At 41.9% G+C, this 24690-nt stretch overlaps 1 protein-coding gene across 2 annotated transcripts in view; it reads left to right on the top strand.

Annotated features, from left to right (window-relative positions):
- The window catches only part of LOC149318429 (peroxisome proliferator-activated receptor gamma coactivator-related protein 1-like), a 28080-nt gene extending 8378 nt beyond the window's left edge, over window positions 1–19702 (top strand). For both annotated transcript variants that reach the window (XM_089509682.1, XM_089509681.1), the window contains exons 2-14: window positions 2913–3053; window positions 4343–4489; window positions 5286–5384; window positions 5846–8657; window positions 9790–9873; window positions 11573–11633; window positions 11878–11945; window positions 12802–13648; window positions 14452–14523; window positions 16540–16606; window positions 17946–18067; window positions 18733–18884; window positions 19311–19702. In XM_089509682.1, coding sequence (XP_089365808.1) covers window positions 2991–3053; window positions 4343–4489; window positions 5286–5384; window positions 5846–8657; window positions 9790–9873; window positions 11573–11633; window positions 11878–11945; window positions 12802–13648; window positions 14452–14523; window positions 16540–16606; window positions 17946–18067; window positions 18733–18884; window positions 19311–19414 — 4698 coding nt within the window. In that variant the 5' untranslated portion in view covers window positions 2913–2990 and the 3' untranslated portion in view covers window positions 19415–19702. The remainder of the gene's footprint in view (window positions 1–2912; window positions 3054–4342; window positions 4490–5285; window positions 5385–5845; window positions 8658–9789; window positions 9874–11572; window positions 11634–11877; window positions 11946–12801; window positions 13649–14451; window positions 14524–16539; window positions 16607–17945; window positions 18068–18732; window positions 18885–19310) is intronic.
- The last annotated feature ends 4988 nt before the right edge of the window (window positions 19703–24690 follow it).

The raw sequence follows: 24690 nt of genomic DNA, 5'->3' as shown, positions 1-24690 counted from the left end.
CTGGAAAGCCGCTAGCCGCGCTTCACATTTGAATTTCGCGCCGAAATGAATTTCGTAACCCGAAAAATCTTTCGTAACCCGGAACAGTTTTTTCCAATCTAACTTTTTCGTACCCCGGAAATTTCGTAACGCGATCAATTCGTATCCCGGGGTACCACTGTAATTTGTACGTGGGCTGTTTCCCCAGTCTAACTTAGAATGCTGATGCATGTGGCACCTTACACAACTCAGAAGCAGAAAGACAGAATCTAGTCTCATCTCCGCCCCCCCCTGCCCCCAAAACATTTCATTTATTATTATTACGCATAAGCTGCTATACAAATTATGGCCATACCTGGATAAAAAAATTTACTGACTGCTTTTATCCATGGACTGATAACTTTCTATTTGGATTATTGCAGTGTATTTGAATGTGGGGCTACCAGTGGAAGTTTCAGTTCATAGAGAGTAAATAGAGAGTGTGGGGCTTATTACCTTGGGAATGTATCAACCCAGTATTGCATCAACCTTACCAATTATCAGTCTGTTTTTGGTATTGGTGCTAACTTTTAAAACCCTAAAAGACTTAGCACCAGTCTCCCTAAAGAGGCAGATTTCCCTTTATGTTCCTGTCCAGTTATTAAAGTCATCTTCACATTTTTCAGACCCTTCAGTAAAAGCAAGGTTTGTCAGTAGGCAGAATTCTTAGCCAAATATGTCCAGGAAGACAGGATGCCTGTGTATACCAGTAGTGGTTTGCGGGACAATGTGTTACAGCAGTACCTCTGAAACAAACATGCCTGGGAGTGACTACTCCTTGGTTGGTATTACACTGCAGTAAGCAATACAAAATGTGGGGCATTTCTTCATGAATAAGGCAGCATTAATTGAATCCTAGTGGTTGCTCATGTGGGGAACACGGTTGATGTCGGTTGTCCTTCTATGGTTGCATTCCCTTCATATAATTTTAACCTTAAAGTTATTTTGCAGTTACAGTGGGACCTTGGTATCTGCTGGGGTTTGGTATCAGGACGCCCCATGAAAAGCAAAATCTGTGGATGCTCAAGTCCCATTAAATACAATGGCATAGTAAAATGGTGTCTCTTATATAAAATAGCAAAATCAAGGTTTGCTATTTGGAATGTATATATTTTAAATATATTTTCAAGCAGTGGATGCTTGAATCCATGGATAAAAAAATCAGTGGATATGAAGGGCTGACTATCTCTTTGAAGCAGTTAAAGCTCAGGGTCAGGTAGATAACGTTGGAACCTGGAATCCCCCTTGCATAGTTGAGGCCCATCAGCACCTTCAGTAAAAGCATGCTTTGCCAATCAGCCAAATTCCCACTCAAATGTGTCAGTTCAGAAGCCAAAGAATGTCTGCCAGGACAGCATGAGGACTCCTCCCAGAGATCATGTGTGTGTGCTTGCTGCTGACTCAGTCAGTACTGAATTAGGGAGTGCTTCCTACTTGTTTATCCTGTTTCTTTAGATGCTGCAGTGTTGAGATGGAATGCACTTATTAATGACCATGTAACTACATTTTCTGAGTTTTGATTTATTTCTAAATAATTTTCCTTATGTAAGATAAGCATTTTGCAATGCCCGTACCTCTGCAGCATCTTGAGATCTCTCCTCCCTGCTCATTTCCCGTCAGAACCTATATTTCTACATGCTTATTCTGCACATGTCTCCTCTCCAAGACTACAGTGCTCAGCTGGAGATCCTGTAATTGATGGTAGTTGGAATATTTGAAGGCTTATTCTTCAAAAGCTGGAGTTTGCAGGATGAATAGTAGACCACTGCCTGCAACTGAACTAACATAGAGAGCCTTGTTCGTAGCTTGAGAACTCTATGAAGTTCTGGCTTGAAAGCCTCTCATGTGACTGACTGAGGGATGTCCCATGCTTTAGGCTAATCAACAGAAGGTCATGAGAATAGACAACTTAATAGAAAGAAATTAGCCATAATGGCATCCTAGTGGTGGGTAGGAAGGCAAGACTACTGCTAGGCATTCTGTGCCTCTGATAAAATGGCTTCCATGTAATAGCATGTTCAACATCATGTTTGTTTCCCTGGATAGTGACTGCTGGCTGTTCTTGGGGGGGGGGGGGGCTAAGACACTTGTGATTCTGATGATTTAGAACATCAGCAAGCAAGCTAGTGTCCTCCACATGTTCTGAACTGGAATTTAGGATGGCAAATAATGAGGGGTTATGATCATTGTAGTCCAAAACACTTGGTTGTCTACCCCTGAACTAGAATGAAGCTGACCTTCACTTTTCATAAGTTTTTCATGATGCCCAATGCTAGGTCATTGTAAGCCGACAAGTGCAGTATTGCTTATTTTGAAGCTCTACCCCTAAATATAAACCATCCTAGTATTACAACTTTTCTTTATTATTCACTTGTTTATTTAAAGTATAAATATAGGTGGTCACTGCTGCTAACAAAAACATATATGTTAAAATTCAGTGTCACAAACCAATAGATATCTCTGGAGAAGGGAAAACAATACCAAAGTATCCAGCTTCATTAAGGAAAGAACCCACTGTGGATTAAAATTCATTGTCTTAAGAACAAAATTTCTTATAAGTAATTGATCTGAACAGTTCCTACATTAGAAACAGCAACATGTAGACCACAAATACCTGACTGCTGCAGAGCTTGCCTTCCTTTTCCCCATTTTTGACATTGTGCAAGCACTTCAGTAGCCAGCATAGGCTCCCTGGGGTCACTTAAGCTTATACTGGGAGAATGTCATAGCTCAAGGCTTAGACCTGACTTTTTGAGTGGAATAAAGAGGGGGGCAATGTTGGTTTACAGTCAGTATTAGGAAGGATCTTACTAATTACCCTAATCAATTATGTTTATATTGTTCACTTTCACTTTCACATGCTGTTCTTCCTTTCTCTCCCCCCACCCTCTCAGTACTTACTGGCAGAGGATTTACACTTGGCATCTTTGGAGGCAGAAACCATTCTTGAAGCAGGAGAGTTTCTGGAAACAATGCAGGACTACTTGGACTCTTCTGTTATCTCTGTCATTGAAGATATCAGTAGTATGAATGAGGTATGGTACACTTTATGTGTTCAGGAGTGAGCATCTCTGTATCACTGTGCAGGTTCCCTGACGTGACAGCCCATTTGAGGCAGTGCTGTGTCAAAGTATCAAAAGGAAAAAAGAAGGATGTTTACTTTTGCTTAAAACACAAATATTATAAATCACACACATTTGATGCAATACTCTGTTTTTATAAAATTGTATGACTTAGGTCCAAAACACACTGTAGAAATAATCTAGTTTGAGACTGTTTTAACTGCTCTAGCTCAGTGCTAGAGAATCCTGGGAATTGTAGTTTATTGTGACACCAGAGCTCTCTGACTGAGAAGGCTAAATGTCTCAAAATTCCCTATCCAGGGCAGTTAAAGTGGTCTCAAACCGGATTATTTCTGCAGTGTGTTTTGGACCTTAGTGATTACGTATTAGTTGGGCTAAGTTGAGAAGGAATGGGGCATTCTGTGGGATATAGAAGTCTAGCTGCTTGGCCATTAGATGGCCTTCTTAAATTTCTTCTAATCTAGTTTCATAGTGATGATTGCTCTTCCCCTCCTCAGATTTTCTTAGCAATCAGGGCCAGTACTGTTTAAAGGTAATTCAAAAGTGGTCTATGGTTATAGGAAATGGAGCTGTCTTTGCCATTTCAACTTACAGTGATAAAAGTACATAAAATTGTATGTGGCTGGTTGTTCACGTGCTTTCAATTGGTTCTTTGTAAATCATCATCATACAACTGAAGGCTAGGGGAAGCAAATGATAGCAGTCTTTAAAGATCTGAAGTCTTATGCCAGTCTCCAGTTTCCATAGTAGCTGAATAAGTTAGAACAGCTGTAAATGCTGAAGAATTTGGCTGCATCAGCTTTCCCCATGCTGTCATCCTCTAGATGTGTTAGATCATGGTAGGAACTGTTGCCCATCACATCAGGGGGGGGGTGTCATGAACTAAAAGGCAGTTTAGGGTTTTATGTTATGTTTTGAGTTTTCTGGGAGATTAAGAGTGTTGTGGTACTATTCTTTCATCTTGCAGTTCCGATTTGACTGCACTGATCAGTAATCTCCCTTCATCATTCCATTCCTGGACATCTAAAGCTGAATTACTTGATTATTTTATCATGTGAAATTAAGGGAATTAAGTGCATTTGATAAATTATTTTATCATGTGAAATTAAGGGAATTAAGTGCCATTTGCTTAATCCTGATACGTTGCCAGGTAAAACTAAATTGGACATCTTTTTTATTTTGTGTATATACTGAATAGGTTTTCTGTATCTGGTTTGTTTTTCTCCTTCTTGACAACAAAGGGCCACATGGATGCTGAGAATGAACTTTCCCTGTTGACTGCAATCACTGAGATACTGGACAGCACAGATGATGAGTCACTTTCTCCTTTTGACACTATTCCTGACGCTGAATTACTCACATCTACCAGGGAGCGTGAAAATTCTTCGGTAGGATGTCATTTCTGGCATTACTCATTGGAGGAGAAGCCTTTTTTGCTCTCTCTTGAGCAGTCAGTTACATGTTAGTTCTTCTAGCTGGGGAATATGAGTGACCCTAGCATCCTCCGCCACCACCTTGAAACTTATCCTGTAAGCTTTGCAGGCCTACTGTTTGGTATTGTGGATTCAGCTCTATTCCTTCTCAGTTTTGTGTGATCATCACACTCCTTTTTGGTTTTCCTAGGCAAGGTCACAGTTCCATGGTAATAGTCATACTTATTATTCTCCTCAGAAGTGGAATCTATTGAGGCATCTTTACTCACTCAGTCTGCATGGTCTTTTGACAGTCACATCTTTGCTGCATGTTGATAGTAGTGGTACCATTTTCTCCTAGCTAAAACAAAACAGATTATTTTTGTTGAACTTGTATATGTACACTCATTCACAAAATCTTGGCAAGAGTCGCTCTTCAGAGGTGATGAGAATAAGGCTAAGCACACTAAATTTCAGAGGATCAGAGTGCCCTCTGCTGGGCATGTTCAGCCATTTTACTGAGAATTATGTTGTTAATACATGTGTAGATGGTGTGATGGATAACCTCCTTACATCTGGCTTAAGATAAATGAAGAGGCTAGGTGTGCATTCAAGATCCTGAGGTACCACTTGTGATATTTTCCAGTGTCTGTATCCTTGGCAAGAATGGGTTGGCTGGTGTCTTGAGAAGCTCTTGTGGTGCTGTTTGAAGGAAATTGTGGTATTTTAATTGACTGCATTGCCTGTTTCCAAACAATTCTCCTTTTTTCAGTTTCAGAGGTTTCTCAGCTTGTCTATAACACCTCCAAAAAGAGACTTAAACACCAAAGAGGATTTCCAAGAACCTAGGCTTGGTAGCATGACAGAAAAGGTGAGATGGTAGGGTAAACGGAATAGTAGTTGATCCAGTTTAATATTTCTAGTTTATATTTTTGTACAGAAATCTGCCTTGTTCTTTTCTCAGCATTTTTTGATTGCTTGTGAAGACTGACTTGTAGTTGTTCTGCTGGGTTGGGGATAAAACAAAGGGAAACAATTCCAGTACAGCAGGGAAAGGTCATAGTAGCAAAGAAATGAGTAACACTTTAATTTCTTTAAATCCCTTCCTACCATTAAAGGCACAAATTGATCCATTGGCTGACATGGCAACTGTAAAAAAACCCAATGAAATTCCAGCAGTGGATATGCTTTGTACTCTAGACTTTATGGGCAATGCAAATCTGTAGCTATGATTTATGTGTCTCCTGGTAAGCAGGTGTCAGATGTTCTTCTTTGTTCACTGCATAAGGATTTATTGCACAGTCTGCTCCAAAAACTTTTCTTCTTCTACAGGTTGAAGCCAGCACTGCTAGCCTACCCTTGGCAATAACTCCATCTTATCCAAAGGATTTGCCAGCTTCCAAGAAACCTATTAGTAAAGCACTTTGGGGGGAACGGAGGATGTTCAGGCATAGGGAGCGAGAACCACCTCGGCTGCAACGTAGTGATGGGGAAGAGGAGGAGGAGGAGTCTGCGGCAACTAGCTGCCACCAAGGTTTTGTAGCAGATGTGAAGGAGGCTCCCATAGCTAAGGAAGTTGAAAGAGACTTTGGTGAAAGTGATGGCCCTTATGTCATTGCCCCAGAGAGTATCTCCCTCAGTGAGCTGGTGAGGTCAATGCATCCTTACTGTCTGCCCAATATTACTGTATGCTTGAGCCCTGATAGCCAGCCTCTTGCTGAAGAACTCCTTGCTGGCCCAGTTGTCTTGGAAATAATACCTGAAGATGGAGAGAGCATGGAAATACCAGTAGTCTTGCAAAATTTTGAGGCATTGGAGCTCGGACAAAAAACCAGTAGTGACAGCACTGCTGACATTATGATCCCTGACCTGGAAAACATATTACCCAAAGGCAACACCAAAACTAAAGGCCTGGGCAGAGAGCTTGACTTGGGCAAACAGCCAGAGGAAGCAAGCAGGCCTGCCATACAAAAAGGAGAAGATACTAATACAGAAGAAGAGGAGAATGTTCAGAAATCATCAGATGACCAGAAGAGCGTGTCTGCATCTAAACGTGTAAAGCTCTGCAGCTCAGAGAAGGGTCAGATATGTGGGCATTCCAAGAAGAGGACAAAATATAGTGAGGAAACAAGGTGGTGCAAAGAAGCTGTAAATTGCAAGGAGATTTCTGTATCTTCTGAAGAGCAGGACAGGACTGATCCAAGCAACTCTGTATGCAATATTGAGTTTTTAGAAAAAGAGCTGGAGAGAGCTGGAGAGCAAGGCCTGGGTGAGTTGCTCCCAAACCAAGCATCCAAGGCACTTGAAAGCCTGGATATTCAAGTGGAGGACCTGCTAAACAGCGAGACAGGCAAAGATCCCCCAAGTTCACTTGAGTCCAGTTTGGAAAATACAGAAGCCTCACCACACATAGAAGAGGAGCTGTCTGGTAAAGACCAAGAGAATGCAGATTTAGTGCCTACATATCAAGGGGAAGTACAAAGTGAACCTGGAGAAGGAAATCCACTCATCTTGCAAGTGAATGAGATGGAAAGCCCAAATGCTTCCCAGTTGCCACCCAGCAGCACTGTAGACCTTGTGAGGCAGTCTCTTAGGAATCCCTTATGCCCCAGAAATGATGAAGCTAAGGAAGCATCAACAAAAGAAGCTAGGCCTAAGCCTCTTAGCTTGAGTGAATATAGGCAGCGCCGACAGCAGCGCCAGTCTAATGATAAGGGAACCAAGAGCATGATGGAGAACCAGAGTGCCAGCAAGTGGCCCACCCTCCCTGAACTTCCAACAGAGCTGGCTGACCTTCCTTGTCTAATTGTCCCTCCACCACCCACCAAAGTGGCTAAGCCTGAACTAGTGAAGGAGTGTGAAAAGCCCACTAGTTCATCCACAACTCTCCCTCCAATTAGTAAAGACAGTGCCAATTCCCTTTCTTTGCCACTCTCTGTGGCAACAACTACAGTGAATCCTCCTTCCCAGCTTGGCTGTTTGACCACTGCTGCCTCTGTCTCACCCCTCCACATTGTATCCTCACTGCCCAGTCAAGCAGGTGCCTTTCCCACTGTGGGAGTGCAGGTGCCTCCAATACCACCCCCAACTTTCCTCCCTACAGCCCCTGGGGCTTTTTTTCCAGTCCCTCCTGATCCCTTCACCTTGGGCTCGCAACCACCACCACTACCAGTGCCTTCTTGGTCTCACTTTCCCCCTCTGCCAGCTGGTTACCAAAGTTTCCCACCTCCACCTCTTGTTGCTGAGGCTTGCCCTCCTGTCTTTCATACTCTTCCTCCTGTTTTGTCACCAAACTGGCCTCCCCCACCTGTTTCTTCGCTGCCTTTTCCCCCAGGCCCGCCTTATAGCTCTGTAGAGTGGGGTGTGGGACCACAGCCTCCCTACTGGACTGGTATCCCAGTGCCACCACCAGTATTGCCCATCTCCTATGGGGATCAAGGAGCTCTTATGCAGAACCCCCCAATTGCCACTCTGCCTGCTCTATCTCCTACTGAAGGGACACTTGCCCAGCATAGTACACTTTTGACACAAGAGTCCTCTCCCTTCAGAGGGCAGAACTTGGCAGTGAGTGAAAAACCCAGCCTGCCCACCCAGGGGCTTGGAGTGCAAATCCCTGCTGCACTCAAGTCTGTTCCCAGAAGAGTATTTGATCCAAGGAAGCAAGCACAATCCTTGGCTGTTGATCCCAAAGCAATGGAGACTTCAAGCAGTTTTCAGCCATTGGGGAAGCTGCCTTCTCCCCTCTCAGTTGTGGAACCTTTAGGGCATGTTAAAAATATCTCTAGCTCTCAGGCCTTGGGAAAAGTTCATTCTATGCCATCTTCCCAGCAAGTGACAGAACACACTGGTACAGTGAAGTCATCTGAAGAGCCGTCATTTGTGCCCAGTCTCCAACAGAATGTCAAAGAAGCTTTGCCTGCTTCCCAACTAGAAGAAGATCAAGAAAAAGAAACAACGCCAACTGAAACAACTGTCAAGGAATCTGCTCCCACAAATCCCCCTGCATCAGCAGTGCCCCAGAAGATGGATGAGTCTGGTCAGCTTTTGAAGAAACCAGCCCATACATGGAACCACCAGCCTTTTGTCAGCATAGCACAGTGCAGCCGCAATAAGGATATTGTTAAAGCATTTATTAATGAAATTGGTGAGTGACCATCCTGCTCAGAGTAACCATTACCAGGGATAGCTGGCACCTGATGCTTGACACTGCAGGTGGTGGTGGGGCAAGCCTTAATTACACTTTATGGGAGGCAGCCTCTGTGAAACAGCTTTAACTTAATGGGATACATTTTCCCTAATCAGGAGTAGAAAATATATCAGAATCTAATGATTGATCTGGGTAATCAGAAGTAGACAAGTAAGGAATTCTAATTCCAAATTGTCTAACAGTAACCTCATGAACATGATTTCCATGTCCTAAATTAAACTACTGGAGGAAGGAGGTTTGTAGGGAATATTGACAAGATAAAACGAAGGCCCAGACTCAGAGTTCTTTAATTCTCAGTGGGATTCTTTAATAATAATAATAATTATTATTATTATTATTATTATTATTATTTGTATACCGCCCTCCGGCAAACCAATCCGGGCGGTTAACAACAGTAAAATATAAAATATGACAATTAAAAATACTTTATCCCTCCCCCCTTAAGACAGTATTAAACAGTATAACATATTAAAACACAATATCAATGCATAAAAACAATAATTAAAAACTAAAAACCCTGATATCCCTCTGTTGATCCTCAACCATCACTAAGATGAGGCCACGGGAGGAATGAGGGAATCAGGGAACCTGGTTTGCTTTTGCATCAGGCTCCAGTTGATGGATCTTGGGGTTTAAAAATAAAACGTTCTACAAGCCTAAACTTTCCATAGTATTGCTCTAAAACATAGAAGCAATCCCTTTCTATCCCCTCGTGTGTTTAGAATTTGTACCTTAAAAAAAAATCTGTAGTTTTAAAAATTACTTCAAAAAGCTGCTAGCAGAGACAGTGTCTTCTGCTTAGGTAGATGTACTTGCATATTTGTATGTGCATGCTTTCTCTTCGTTGTGGGCTCAGTCTGCATCTCCAGAACAGTGGAATATTTCCTCTCAAGCCCATCTCAAATTCCAGTAGGATTAGATGTAGAAAAGAAGGCCAGAGGGTAATTGGAGTTAACCTCTTCTCTGAGCAAAACATGAGCCAGCAAGGTTTCTCATAGAAAACCATGAAGCCTCAATAAGCACATGTACTTGATTAGTATTATCCTTTTTATCCTTTTTCTTCCCTCAGGAATTGAAGCCTCTGACCTGTCCAGTCTGCTAGAACAATTTGAAAAGAGAGAAAATGAAGACTTAAATGAAAACAAGTCATTGGGTACTGCGACTTCTACCTTGCTTACTATCTCCCTTGATTTGTCTTACATTGTGAACTTGGGTCCCATACTGGAGGAAATGCCATATATAAATAAAATAATTAAATAAAATGGTAATGAATTGAGATTCCCAGATTTTCAAGATGGTACTTCACAGTTCCAAAGCACTTTTGATTGCATTATGGCTCATGGTAGTTGTCTAGGTCATATTTCTGTTTTGCCTGTTTCTCCATATCACAGCTGCTTAGAAAAATTAAGTAAGACAGGCTGAGCTCAATGTTAACTGGCCTGGGTGAAATATTCTTCATCAAAAACATCCTAGGTCAACAGAAAATATACAAACAAAATTTTCCAAATGATATCTATTGTCACAATTTTGCCTAACCTATGGATTAAGTTGGTCATTTTAATAGTTTCAGAACAGAATAAATAGTTTCTTGAGGTAAAGAATACTGTATATACTGCATTTTCCGGCGTATAAGGCAACTCTTTAAGTCTGCCTTATGCGCCGGATATTTTCCCCAGAGACAGGCAAATGGCATAGCCACCTCCCTGTCTCTGGGGTCCTTGCTGGGTCCTCTCCCAGCCAGCCGGCACTTGCACTGGCTGGAGGGGGCCTCTCTGGAGGCCTGAGAGAGGATCCTCGGTGGCTGGGCTCTTGCTGCCATTTTTTTCTCAAAGGCGGCGGGCCAAGGAAAAGAGCTGGCCCCTTACTTCTCGGTGGTGCCGCCAGCGCCGGCAGGGATCCTTTGATCCTCCAGTGGCTTCAGAAGTCCTCTGCGGAAGCCACCGCCACCACCCGGGATCCTCCGCTCCTCCAGCTGCTTCTGCGGAGGACTTCTGAAGCTGCTGGAGGATTGGAGGATTCCCAGCAGCGGCACCACCGCCGAGGAATAAGGGGCCGGCTCTTTTCCTTGGCCTGGCCGGCTCTGGAGCTGCTTCCCCACCGCCTTTGGGGGAAAAAATGGCGGCGACAGCCCAGCCGTCGCAGATCCTCTCTCATGCCTCCAGAGAGGCCCCCTCCAGCCGGTGCGAGATCCCCTCAGGGTAGGCCAGGGATGCTGCTGGTGGGCAACTTGGGGGGGTCGTCTTATACTACCCGTCGCCTTATACGCCGGAAGATACGGTAGTCATGTATAAGTCTAAAAATTTAGGTCAAAATTTTCCCCCCAAAATCTGAGTTGACATCCACGGGTCAATGTAGGTGTACTGTACTTTAATTCTTATTTTTTTAAAAAGAACCATCCCCTGGTGAAGGACAAGAGTGTCATCTGCCCTGGAAGCACTGAACCTCCTGTATATTCTCATCCATCCAGTCTTTAGTATGACACTTATGCCTGGTGGAATTTTGCAGTTTGACTAAGGCTAAAAATAAAATAGAAAGGAGCAAAGAAGGAAGAGAAATACCTGTCTGAAACAGTAATACATGAGAGACTGAAAGCAATGAAAGAGGCAAAAGGTGTACTCCTAGGCCTCTCTCATTCACACTCTCCCCTCTTTGCAATAGAATCTGAATCAACTTGAAAGTACAATGTAAATTGGGATTTCTGAAGAACACTTTTTGTTTTAAGATAATAAAAACTGTGATTTTTAATTAATTACATCCTGTATCCGGGTCAGATTGGGCCATAATACCTCTTGGCTGACCAGTTTTACTCATAATGACTAACAGCTTTGGCTCTCTGTTTTATGTTTCTTCAGATAAAAAGGAAGCATCTAGTGTGACAAAGGCCAAAGAAAGTTTGGCTTCAGGGAATGATGGGTGAGTATAAAGCTCAACACTAACCAATTTTGTTTTTATTTCCGGCTGGTTGGCAAATAATAGCACTGAATAAATAATAAATAATAAATAAATAGCACTAAATAAATAGCACTGAATTTCTGGAAACAGGTAACAAACTTGGTGCAAGAATCTTGCTAGCATTTGCTTTATTTTAGTGCTTTCTAGGCGTGGATAGAAATGTGTGTAATGTTCTGTAATAAAGCCCCTTTCCTTCCTTCTTCAGGTCTGAGTTACAGCGGGAAAAGAAAATGGTAGACCGGCTTCAAGCACCAGAACTCACCAATGTTGCAGGTGAAGTTTTTGTATTTCTTTTCTTTTCTTTCTTTCTTTCTTTCTTTCTTCCTTTTTTTAAAACAGAAGTGACTCAACACGCCCTGAAACTGAAAATGGCAAAATATTTCTGACTAGGAGTTAGTGGTGTTGGGGGGAGGAAGGCAGGGGCAGAGTGGAGTAGGAAATAAGGGAGAGGAAGGACTCTACAGTTCCTTTGACTTATACATGTCTCTCTCTCTTGAGCAACCATCATTTTAAAATTACCTGTTGAGCCCTTGTTTATTGAGGGATCTATTTTAAGTACATGCAGAGGAAATGATGTATATTTTTGTGGGGATTGGAGGCAAGGCAAAGGGAAAGAGGCTGGATTTGAGAATACTGCTCAAGTTTAGGACAAAATTTATTTAAAGACTTTATACCATTTCCTCGCAAATTTAAAGCAATTTAAACTAAATAAAACCTTCTAGGATTGCAGTTTGCAGCATTTGCCACTGTTGACCATGATGGATAGACTAATGGCAGCCAAACAGCATAATGAAGGCTTTTCCTTGCTCACCTCTAATTTACAGTTTGCAGACTTGGTGAAACAGAAAGGTAGAAGAAAGTAATGTTGGAGCCTTCCTAACATCTTCCGGCATGAGGCTACAAAACTTTGAGCTTTTTCCTAAAGAAGAAACAAAAACAAACCCCTGCCCTTTTCCCCTGCTGTCTGGATCTGCCAAATAAAAGGGACAACAAGGTTCACATATCACTCATGGGAAGGGGGAATATATTCCAGGTTGCCTTACCAGGAAAAGAGTGTTCTGCAGTGCATGAGTTATTTGTTCTGGCTGTTTCTTCATACCCTGAGGACTCTTTTCTATTTCTTTTGCAGGCCTGACTCCTCCAGCCACCCCACCACACCAGTTATGGAAACCTTTGGCAGCTGTTTCACTTTTGGGAAAACCTGGATCTCAGAAAGGTGCGAGGCTTTTGAAATCTCTGAGCAAACCTCACAGAAAATCTCTAATCCCAGTTCATGTAGGCTCTGGTGAGCATGACTACTGTCAGCTCAGTACTGCCCACTCAAAGGGAGGTGCCCGATGGAATGTCAAACACAACTTGGATATCACTATAAAGCCTATCAGAACCATTCCAAAACAAGCATTGGATTCATCTGCTGCCAATAAGGTTCATGCTTCTGCTGGACTGAACCCTGCAGGCACCTGCAGCATAGCTACTGGCTACCAGAATCCCAAAGAAGCTCCCAGCCCTGTTGATGTTGGTCAGGACCAGAACAGAAGGTCTACTCCTGGGGAAGCTAGCTCAGGTCCAGTGGTATCAGAGTCACTACAGTTAAACAGTGCCCACCTAAGCCTGCACAAAGAGCCATTGGACCACCGGACTAGTACACTAACATCTAAGACTAGAGACAGTGATAAGTCATGTTCTGTATTGCTATCGCCAGCTGCATCTCCATGCTGGGATGCAGAAGAGCCAATGTTACAGAAGTCTCAGGAAGTTCAACAGAAGCACTTGGCTTCTAAACGCTCTTTACGATGTTACCGGGGAAGGCAAAAGTCAGTTAGTCCCCAAAAGGACAGTCGCAAAGGCCAACGAAATCGTGCCAGCCAGTCTTTCAGCTCCAGCTCTGATAGAGAAAGTGATTCTTCCTCATCTTCCTCCTCCTCCTCTTCTTCCTCATCATGGTCTCGGTCTCTGCCATCCAAGCGCTGGCGAAGGTGAGTAGTTTTTTTTTCTTGCACTCCTCCTGCTAAGACTTGGCACTCTGAGTATTCTCTAAATCTGAACCTGGCATTTGTGCTGAAAAGTTGGAAGTGGTGTGGCTGCCATATAGAGTATATGTAATCACTTGTGTTTGGGTTGGAGACATAGTATATCCTCTGTAAACCTACTAATTTATTTGGGGTGGCCAAGCTCTCCTACCTCCAAATTGGCTATTTCTGGGCCATATGATTTTTCCCCACCTGACCTCTGATTCTCTTCCATCACTTCTGTGTTTATTATCATCTTGAACTGTTTGACAGCACTCCCTGTGCACCATCTAGTTATTCACTGATGTTATTGGCCAAATACATAATTGTATTATATAGAGTCTAACCAGTTGTTAAAACTACATTCCTCAGACCACTGATCATCCTTAGACTGGATGAAAGAGAATGGGCTAGTTCATCTCCATGTGGTGTATAGCTATGGGACTTAGCAACTGTCCATAGCTAAATGATGATCAAGGCATTATTTCATTCATACCTGGTCCATGTGAAGAAACTCAAAATGTGAATGGTAAAAGCTTATTGACAGAAATTATTTAGCTGATTAGTTACCTATCTACTAACCGAGGTGAACAGTTCATCTTTATGGGAGGGTTGGGCCTCCCATTTAGCTCAGAATTACCTGCTCTGACTGGCAGACAAGCTGTGTTGATTCATGAGTGCAACTTTGTATTTTCATGTACATCTGTGGATACATATTTATGCAATTGTTGGTTATTAAACACGCTTGTGTTATCATCATTCACCCCTAGACGTCGCTCACGGAGTTCCAACTCCTCTTCTCGTTCCCCTTCTCTGGACAGGAGAAGGAGCTACAGAAGAAGGTGAGACAACCATTGACACATTTCCTTTTGCTGCTTTGCACTTTCTCTTGGGTATTAGAATAGGCATCCTGTTGTTTTTATTTCTTCTTAGCAAAATATTTGACATTAGATTAATTTCTTGTCCCAAGTATAATACACCCATTGAATCAGCCCATTTACATAGATGCTGGCTTGCTTCTCAGTGAATTAGCTTTTGTTGCAGGCTAGTGGTTGAATTTAGCCTGGAATGTCTTTTTCACTTTACCCCAACCTAAATTTAAACTAATTGTTATGATAGACTCTGTGGCTAATCTTCTGTGCTTTAAACATGAATTTTGAGGGGCACATTGACATGGTCAAGTAAGAGGAAAGAAGTATGTTTGAACTTACATTGATGAACAGCCTATTTTAGTGGTCTCCAAACATTGGTCCTCCAGAACTTCAGCTCCTAGAATTTCTGACAGCTAGCCAAGGTGGCTACTAGGGCTTCTGGAATAGGAAGTCCAAAACATCTAGAGAGGATCAAAGTTTGGGAATCACCCTATTTTCTTTTCTTAGATCTATATGTTAACAACCTGATAACTGTTTCTAATAAACCCCTAGTACTAAAGTCAGGTTAATTCCTTTTTTTTGGGGGGAGGGAGTATATTTTTAAAAATCTGTAACAACAACAACAACAACAATTTCAGTATTTGGTGCAATATGGCTTCATTGCCATTTTATTGTAAAAAAAAGCCTGCCTGTTTTAAAGTAGCATTTAAACAAATCTTTAGTTGTTATAGCTTGTCTTGTTACTGCAACCTGTATCAGAGCACTACCATTAATCTTTCTCTGAGAAACTGATTTTTTAAAAAGTCTTTTGGCATCTATTTTCACTTGGATTGGCTGTAACTTCCCCAAGGTGGTACAATGAGCTTTCAAGCAGAATTTCATCTGGGTTTCCAGACCTAGGTTATATTCTTTCCATTGTATGAATTCTTATGGCAGCAAGCTGGCCATTTTGTAAACCCAGCTTGTCTTTTTCTGGAGATGGAGACAAGCTAAGTCTCAAATTTTTATTTATGTTTGAAACTTCATACTATTCATCTAAGGCAGTGTAGTATTTATCCTTTACATTTTTATCCCCAGCTTTCGCTGGAAAATAGCACTCAAGGCAATAAACAAACATCACTTGGTTCATTTTCCCATGTTTAATTTCTCCTCCAATTAGTTTCACAGGATCACAGGTGTTCAGAGGTCTTCTTTAGAAGCTGCTTGTAGACTAGAATGCCTCCTTCCTTTGTGGAGGCCAAATGGGTGCATCTGAAGCAGGCATGGGAATCAAGGAGTTTTCCAGCTATTCGTTGATTGCAGTTCCTAGAAGTCTTAAGCCATATTATTATTATTATTATTATTATTATTATTATTATTATTATTATTATTACAGTATAAAACATTAAAAATACAGAGTTTAAAAAACAATTAAACAATTAAAACCATTACATTATTAAAAATTTTAAAGTCTTTAAAATAAAAACAAAACAGCACCCGTATCAATACGTGAAGGCCTGGTGGCATAAAAATGTTTTATCTGCCGTCAAAAAGAAAGCACAGATCAAGCCATCCTGGCCTTTCTAGGAAAGGAGTTCCAGAGCTTGGGAGCAGCCACTGAGAAGGCCCTCTCTGTTGTTTCCACCAAACACGCCGGAGAGGGTAGTGGGACAGAGAGAAGGGCTCTCCAGATGATCTCAATACTCTGGGAAATTTTGCAGTTTGTTTTCAAAGTGAACTTTTGTTTTCTTTTCTCCCCACCACCATGCAACTGAAATTCAATTGTGTAATGGCATTAGGGGTTTGGGTGGATGGGGGAGGAGTGAAAGTAGCTCCCTACCCTGGGAAATTGACAATTCCTGACCTAAACAAAGTTGTTCTTTTCCATTTGATGATATTTCCTGATTTTCCTCAAGATAATGATGTATTATCAGGCAAAAAACATAGAACAAGCCTTTAATCCTAACTCTGATGCTCTGTCTTCTTTAAAAAAACCCAACAATACAGATATGTTTCCAGCAGATCCCGTGAGCGTTACGAAAGGGAGAAAAACAGATACAAAGAGCGTGCAATAGTGAGTATTGCTGGAGCATAGTAGCATTATTGGGTAATAACAGGCCTGTTACAGACTGCCAAAATAAAGCTGCTTCGGGTCTCTTTGGAGGTATGCTATTTAAATGATGCATGGATCTTAAGAGTCCGGAGGTTGCGCCAAAGCCACACTCCATTCCTAAGCACTGGAGTGCGGCTTTGATGCAGCTTCTGGATTCTTAGGATGCGTGCATCATTTAAACAGCATACCTCCAAAGAGACCCGAAGCAGCTTTATTTTGGCAGTCTGTAACAGGCCACAGTATCTCTATAGTGGCCATATTTTGACCTTTTAGGACTACTTGGGCAACTTTTCCTGTTTTGAAACTGAAATACATCCATTTCTGGGACCTAAAGCCATTAAGTTATTTGCCAGACACAGATCACTCTGCCTTGAGTCTTGACTCAGATAAAGAGAAGTCAGCTGGCCTAGATGAAATTCAGCCATGGCTACAACTGTGGATGTACCATAGCTTTGCAGAAGTACAGAAAGTGTTAATGGTTACAGAATTCTAGTTTTCAGAAAATCTCTACTAGTTGTTTCTTTAAAACGAAAATGCAAATTTCTGCTACTTTACAAGCGCTATTGATTCTCCAGTAAAATCTCAGGAATCAAATGGTGGCTGAATTAGATGTTTAACCTAAGTGAATCATAAAGTTTCATTATCCTTGTCCCTCCAGAGAATGACAAAACCAGACTAATGTAGGCAAAACAGAAAAGCAAACAAACAAATTTTTCCCAACTTGTCAAATTTGTACAGGTTGCACATTTGGATTTGTTAGGTGTAGCATTTTTATTTAATGTGAAGTTCTAATAGCACTTGTTTTGTCTCTATGCCACATAGCATTGATTTTCCAGGGGAATATATGCATTTGTGTGTTTGCTTCTTCCTTTAAAGAACTCTGAAGGCTATCTCAGTCTTTCAGGCAGGCTTGCAGGCAAGGTCTCAAACTCACACAATTTCTGTTAGAAGTTGAGGCTGAATTTGTATGACGGAAAGAGAACAGTAATTAGATGAATCACTCCTCTAATGGTTAAAAATGAAGTTATATTTCACTACAGGAGGTTATGTTTGATGTGCAGCAGTATCATACCCAGTGGGGTGATGTCCAGTGAGATCCCATAATACTTCTTGGCTTCACTTTGTAGCAAAGAGATAGTAGTTTTGTCTGTGGTTCAGAAACGCATATCATTTTGTAGTGGGGGAGCAGGAAGAGAATGAGTATGTGCTCTACATTCTTGGAGGATCAGTTGGCAAGAGGAAGGTGGCTATCTGATAAGCCTGTGCCTGAGTTCTGTTTATTTCTTAATTGTGTACATAGGAAGAACGCCGTGTTGTCTTCATTGGAAAAATCCCTAGCAGGATGACACGTTCAGAGCTGCGACACCGCTTCTCCATCTTTGGAGACATTGAGGATTGCACACTGCACTTCCGGGAGCAGGGGTAAGAGGTGGATCCAGCTTTAGCTGGCGTAGCAAAAGGTGGTGGGAAGATGCTCTTTTTCCTTTCTTATAACACTAGAAGCTGTGGGTCAGCCAATAAAAATGAATGCTGAGATGCTGTGCCTATGAAAAAACTTATGGAATTTGCTACCACCAACTTATGGCAACCCTGAGATGACCCTATTCTGCGTTTTTCTTGGCAAGTTTAATCAGAGGGTGTTTGCCATTACTGTCCTCTGATGCTGAGAGAGAGTGACTTGCCCAAGGTCATCCAATGGGTTTCCATACCTGAATTCAAACTCTGGTCTCCAGAGTCATAGTCCCATACTCAGACCGCAACACCATGCTGTCTCTCATTAAATGACTACCATGATGGATATGTATTAATTCTTCATGTCATTATGATAGCATTAATCAAAAAAGTATTGTGGTGATGCAGTGGTCACAATAACAAAAAGAAAACCCAGGATTTGCATTTAAAACAAGGCATGTGTAGCAGACAGTTTTGGAGCTCATAGGAAAAGGGGAGAATGATAAAGAGGTAGAGGTTAGAGCATTGGTCCTGTTTTTGTCGCCCCCCCCCCCCCCCCCAGCCTTATATTTTTGTATTTCACTGGGTATGTTCTGGGTGCAAAATTTTTACATCTTGTCCTTCCTGCTTGGCAGAGATAACTATGGCTTTGTGACATACCGTTATGCTGAAGAGGCCTTTGCTGCCATAGAGGGTGGACATGCACTGTGTCGTCCTGATGAGCAGCCCTTTGACCTGTGCTTTGGTGGACGCCGGCAGTTCTGTAAAAGGAATTATGCTGACTTGGGTAAGTTCGTGGAGATGACTGGATGGCCAATATGACTTAACTATGTATAACATTTATCATATGTAGACTTTTTTTCTCTTATGTTTTTGCTCTCTATTATATCATTCTAATTAAAAAAAATTTTTTTAAAAAACTGTCACTTAACAATGAGTTTTTTCTGGAGTGACAATCTGATAGGCATATCCAAGCCATTAGTAGCACTTTTGCAAGAGGCCAGCACCCTGCTTTTGTATAAGCACATAGCTTAATTAATTCCATGATTCCTCCCATGAGTTAAGACATAAAAGTGGTTCCCAGCAGAGAATGTAGAAAGTTCGGCCTGTTCTGCATCCTCTCTTTTGTGTGCTTATGTCCAGTTTTGCTTTGCAATGTGCACGTCTGGTTGCTAATTCTAATTAATGAATGGCTGTCTACTTTGTTTTTCAGACTCTAACCGAGATGACTTTCAGCCTATCACTGGCAAGAACAAATTTGATTCCCTTGACTTTGACACCTTGTTGAAGCAGGCTCAGCGGAGTCTCCGGAGGTAATGCTGGCTCTTCCGGGCTCATTTTGCCCGGTAGGTATCTGCCTACACCGGCCTTTACCTCAGATTGGCTGCAGGGGTAGGTGCCCCCCAGGCCTAGCTGCTATGTCCAGCATGGTTTTGTAATGAAATATGACAAAAATCCAATAAACAATTTCTATCCTGTTTTTTCTAAGGACTATTTAAGAGAAAAGACACTTTGTTTAACAGTGAGGACAAGAATGGAAAAATGCCACCTTCAGTTTGCTTAATCACTATGCAGACAATAAACTCTAACCATAAACCTACCAAATCTGCTACAGTCTGTCCATTTGTATCTCTTGTTCCAGGCATGGGAAGTTAGAAACAAAGACTAGCAGTAACCATTCCTCACCTATCTTCAAAGTACAAGATCCACAAGATAAAGGTCTCTAGAGGAGAGTCATGTTGGATACCAACAAATTAGGATTTGCTTCATCTAAGGTGCTGTGACACTTACAGTAGTGATTATCTTTTTATGCCAGGCCATAAACCTACAGCCTATGCACTTAATCTAGGGTGTGAACAGCTAGCATGTAGAGGGGCCAAAGGAGAATCGTATCTACCTCCAAGCCTCCAGAATCCATCCCAGACTTGTTCTTTCTGTTGGGAAGGTGAACTGACACAGTGGGAGAGAGAGATACCTGTATATTCAAATGCTTTGCTCTTCCTTAAGAGGAGCGTCTCTTTTCTTTACCAGTGAAGGTTGGGCCCCTGCCAAAGTGCTTCAAGGAAAAGGTCCACCTGGAGCTTTGGCCAAGGATGTGATGTGTATTCCAATGGCACATTCATGTCCCCTTATCAGGAATGTCGTCATACTGCCTGACCATCTCACCTGCATAGGGCTTGGTATGGGTGAATAATACCCATCCAGTTCACTGCTCTGTTTCCTTGGAAGAGGTTGAATGTTCTCTGTGTGCATTTGCCAGAGGTATATGGAAGTAGGCTGTATCTGACTGGGAAGGGGCAAAAGACCCTTTGCAGTGAATGTCTGAGTTTTTGCTCAGTTAGTACTTGGTGGGCTGCTTTGTGTACCTCTGTGTTTTTTCCTCATCCAGAAACTCTGCTTATTATCATACTTTTATTTATTATTTTATTTGTATCCTGCTTTGCTCTTGACGTGAGATCTAAGGTAAGCTTACAGTGTGTGTGTGTGTGTACAGCTAAAAAACCCTAATTATTAAGAAGTTTAAAAAACATTAAATAGGCAATTCTATTTGAAACACTAATTTAGAAACACATTTAAAAGATAGTGAAGAAGCTAAATGTTTAAAATATAGTAAAGAAAGTAAAAAGACAGGTGGCTCAGCGGTTAAGATGCTGACTCTGATGACCGCAAGATCGGCAGGTTGGTGGTTTGAGGCCCAAGCACCTGTGACGGAGTGAGCTCCCGACACTAGTTCTAGCTTCTGCCAATCTAGCAGTTTGTAAGCATGGAAAAATGCAAGTAGATTAATAGGTACCATATCAGTGAAAAGGTAACAGCGTCCTGTGCATTCATGCTGGCGATATGACCATGGGATCATTTTTGACAATGCTGGCTCTTCGGGTTAGTAACGGACATGAGTACTAGCCCCTACAATGGGAAACAACTTGACAACCTTATCGAAGGGGAAACCTTTACCTTTTAAAAAAGAAGATAAAAAGTATAGCATGTCCAATATGAAGTCAAAGGCTTTCATGGCCGGCATCCATAGTTTTTTGTGGGTTTTCCAGGCTATGTGGCCATGTTCTAGAATATTTTCTTCCAGGCAAGCATTCTCTGAAGATGCCAGCCACAGATGGTGGCAAAACGTCAGGAAGAAAATCTTCTAGAACATGGCCACATATCCCAAAAAACCCACACAAAACTATAGCATGTCCCATTGAAAGACCCTTCTGCCACGACCAATTAATAGCTAAAGTCCTGTCCAAACAAAAAGATCTTTGCCTGTGAGCAGGTATTTTGGGATGGGGGGAGAGGCAACTAAACCTTCACAGAAAGGAATTCCCCATCTTGGGATGATCTTGGAAATACTTTCCTTATTGCCTTTACACTCTATTTGTACCCAATGTACGTCTATAGCAAGCTGTGGACTTATTTTCCCATTTCCTTGAGAAAGTCCATGACAGTAAGGTTTGGTTGCTTGTCAGAGAAGCAGTCATTGAGAGATTTTCTACTGTGACAAGTTGGAGCAAATGACAATGGCCCCATTCACCACTTGATGGCACTGTGCATAAATCAAAGGACAACACAAGTCTTGACATGAAAACAGAATAATCTTACGTATGGCCCACCCTCTGAATGCATTCCCTGGAGCCCAGTATGATCTGTCACTCAAGCAGTAAAAAAGAGATGGTTTGTAAGTGCTGGATGAAGAACAAGCTGTCTTAATTAGAAAATACTAGCATCTCATTGCATGGTGGTAATCTGGAGTGGGTGTCCTTGCTTTGGCTCCCCCCCCCCAACTTTTCACTTTGGGCAATTGTACTGACATTCTGAGAGTGGGGATATATTGACACCCCCCCTTTACAGGTACACATATGATTGTCTAGCTTGTTTCAAAAGTAGCTGGCTGAGAGATTTGGAGGTCAGAATCTCTTGTATCGATTAAAGTCTTTTTTCTTTTCTTTTTTAAAAGATTGGGGCAGAGATGGAAATCTTGTATAGACAGTGTTACAATTGCACATGCACACAAAAAGAATGCTACCTAGATTAACAGTGAGGCATGTCAAGCAGTGATACAGACCAAGTGTTGGTAAAGTGTTGCCAATGGGCTGTGTCCATGCCCAAGTCCTGATTTACATTTAACCTCAGAAGACTAGCCCAGTTGCCCCCAACACAGTTCCAAAGAACTGTGTTAGGGAGCAAATCTGTAACAATATTTTTCACTTTTCTAAATATCAATAGATAGTAGTTTCCTGCAACAACGATGTGGGCGGGTTTTAGGTTGGTCACTATGCCCACATAATATTTGTGAATACTGCAAAATAAATGTTTCTATTCAATGCAGGGCTGGGGAAAATGCAGCCACCAGTCTGAGTATGGTTCCTGAATTTTGCTTTTGCGGCTTCTGAACACCCCAGTTTAAAAAAAAAGATTAGGTTGATTTTTATCCCCCCCCCCCCCCAAAACAGAACCAGTGTGACAAATAGAACAGTTAACCCCTTTAAAAGACTCAATACTACTTCAATCATACCAAGATGCTTCGGTGCAGACCACAGCAAAGGACTAGAACAAAATGGTTGTTGAGAGCTGAGGCAGAGACATGGTCAACTCGTCCCTCAGTAGAACTCCTTTGGTGTAGCTCAGGGTTGGGGAATCTGGTTCTCCAGATGTTATTGAACAACAGTTTCTAACATCTCTGTCCTTTGGCCATGCTAGGAGGGGCAGATGAGAGTTTGGAATCCCCAAAACACCTGGAGGGCTGTAGCTCTTTTTCTCAAACTTGTGCAGAAACAAAATCCAGTGTCATTATTTAAAAGAAAGCCCTGTAATAATACCAGGTCATATAGTTAGCCTGCACTAAGTTTGACTGCTGGTGCATCTAGCCCAGTAATGTCAACACAGTTGCAGTCCATGGTTGCAGGCTGGTGTCTTTCCTAACTTTCCTAACCTGAGATGACCAGGATGAAACCCCCAATCTGTAAAGCATGTGCTCCACCAGTGATTTGTGGCTCTCTACCCTATCTGGTTGCTTTGCATGTCTCTCACTTATAAAAAATCTGCATTCTAAGGCCGGGGTGGAGTAAATGTCGCCTACTGGCAACATGCATCTCAAAGCCCCTTGATCCCCCACTCCATTATACAAACTGGGGCAAATTTTTCCACAGTTTTCCACCTGAAAATGGCTCCAAATGTGTGAAAACTGCCCACAAATGTTTACTTGCCCACCCATGCCAACTAGAAGTGACATGAATTACTTTCAGTGCATCCAAATGTGCCAGATGGGGAAGAAGGGTGGGTAAAAATGACTTCTGATCCTCCTGCCAGCACAGCTACACTCCTGCTCTAGAACCTGTACAAAGAATAAGAAAATGTTTAACTTGTGATCTCTGATTCCCTCATTCCACTCATCCATACTCTGCGAGCTGCCGATGGAAAAAGATATCGTTCTCTTTTTCCATTGGTAGGTCATTGTGTGTTTCTGTGCTAGGCTCTGAGAAGTGGAATCCTTTTTCTATGCTCCTAGCTTGGTAGCTGAGCCATGGGACTCAGTAACCCACTTTGTGCCTTACATAGTGTGGGAATACCTTAAACCCTTTTGCTTGATTTAAGTTTTGATGTGGAGTGGATACAGTAAAAGTTCTTTATCTTGTTTTTAGCATGGTCTTGAGAACTTGGTCAATGTGGGAGTGTTGGTCGGTATGCATGAATGGAACGTTCCTATCTTCTTTTGTTTTGTCCACTACTGAGCTGTGATTCCAGCCACTTCTGCCCAAGGGGCTGTGACCATCTCAACGTTTTATAGTTACTTGGTGTGAGTATTGCCCTAGCAGCCCTACTTTTGAATCCTCACTTGGTGCCAGCTGCACATTTCCATTATACAGTCAGCCCTCCATATCCACAGATTTTTTTTCCACTGTGAGAAACAGGCAAAGCAACCATGGATTCTGAAAATATTTTTAAAAAATACAAATTCCAAAACGCAAACCTTGACATTCCATTTTATATAAGAGACATCATTTTACTATGTTGTTGTCTTTAATGGGATGTGAGCATTTTGGTATCCATGAGGGATCCTGGAACCAAGAGCCCACTATTTTTTTTTATTTTTTTTATTTTTTTTTTTTTGGCAGCATGGATTCTCAGGTAAAATATAATTTAATGGAAGGCACAGGTGAGAGAGAAATATATTTTCTACTTTTTAAAAAGCTAAGCACACAAATTCAGACTTCATGAATCCTTGCATATTGATGTTAGGGTTTGTATAAAGGATCAAAATTATCAATGATATATCTACAACCATCTCCTCCTATCTCCTTGATTCCTTTTGTAATTCATGGTATGAACTTTGCCACTTGCAAAGGTCCAAAGATCTGCTTAAAAATTGTAGTAAGGTATAAAAGGGAAGTATAAAAAGGCAGTTAATCAGTAATGTGAATGTGGGTGGGAAAGTTCAAGTAGCCCTGCACAGGACTTCAAAGTAGAGGTAGAAACCTGAGGTAGAAACTGGTTCCTAGTTCCTTATTTGAAGTTCCTCTTCTAGGTAGAAGCAGCCTGAATTATGAACAGAGACCATTAAGAGAGCTGAATCATGGAAGAAACTTTGGACTGCCTCA

Source organism: Sceloporus occidentalis, unplaced genomic scaffold (genome assembly GCF_023333645.1).
Source record: "Sceloporus occidentalis isolate IW3139 unplaced genomic scaffold, rSceOcc1.0.p SCAF_2, whole genome shotgun sequence".
Lineage (NCBI taxonomy): Eukaryota > Metazoa > Chordata > Lepidosauria > Squamata > Phrynosomatidae > Sceloporus > Sceloporus occidentalis.
This window is presented reverse-complemented; position numbering and strand designations above follow the sequence as displayed.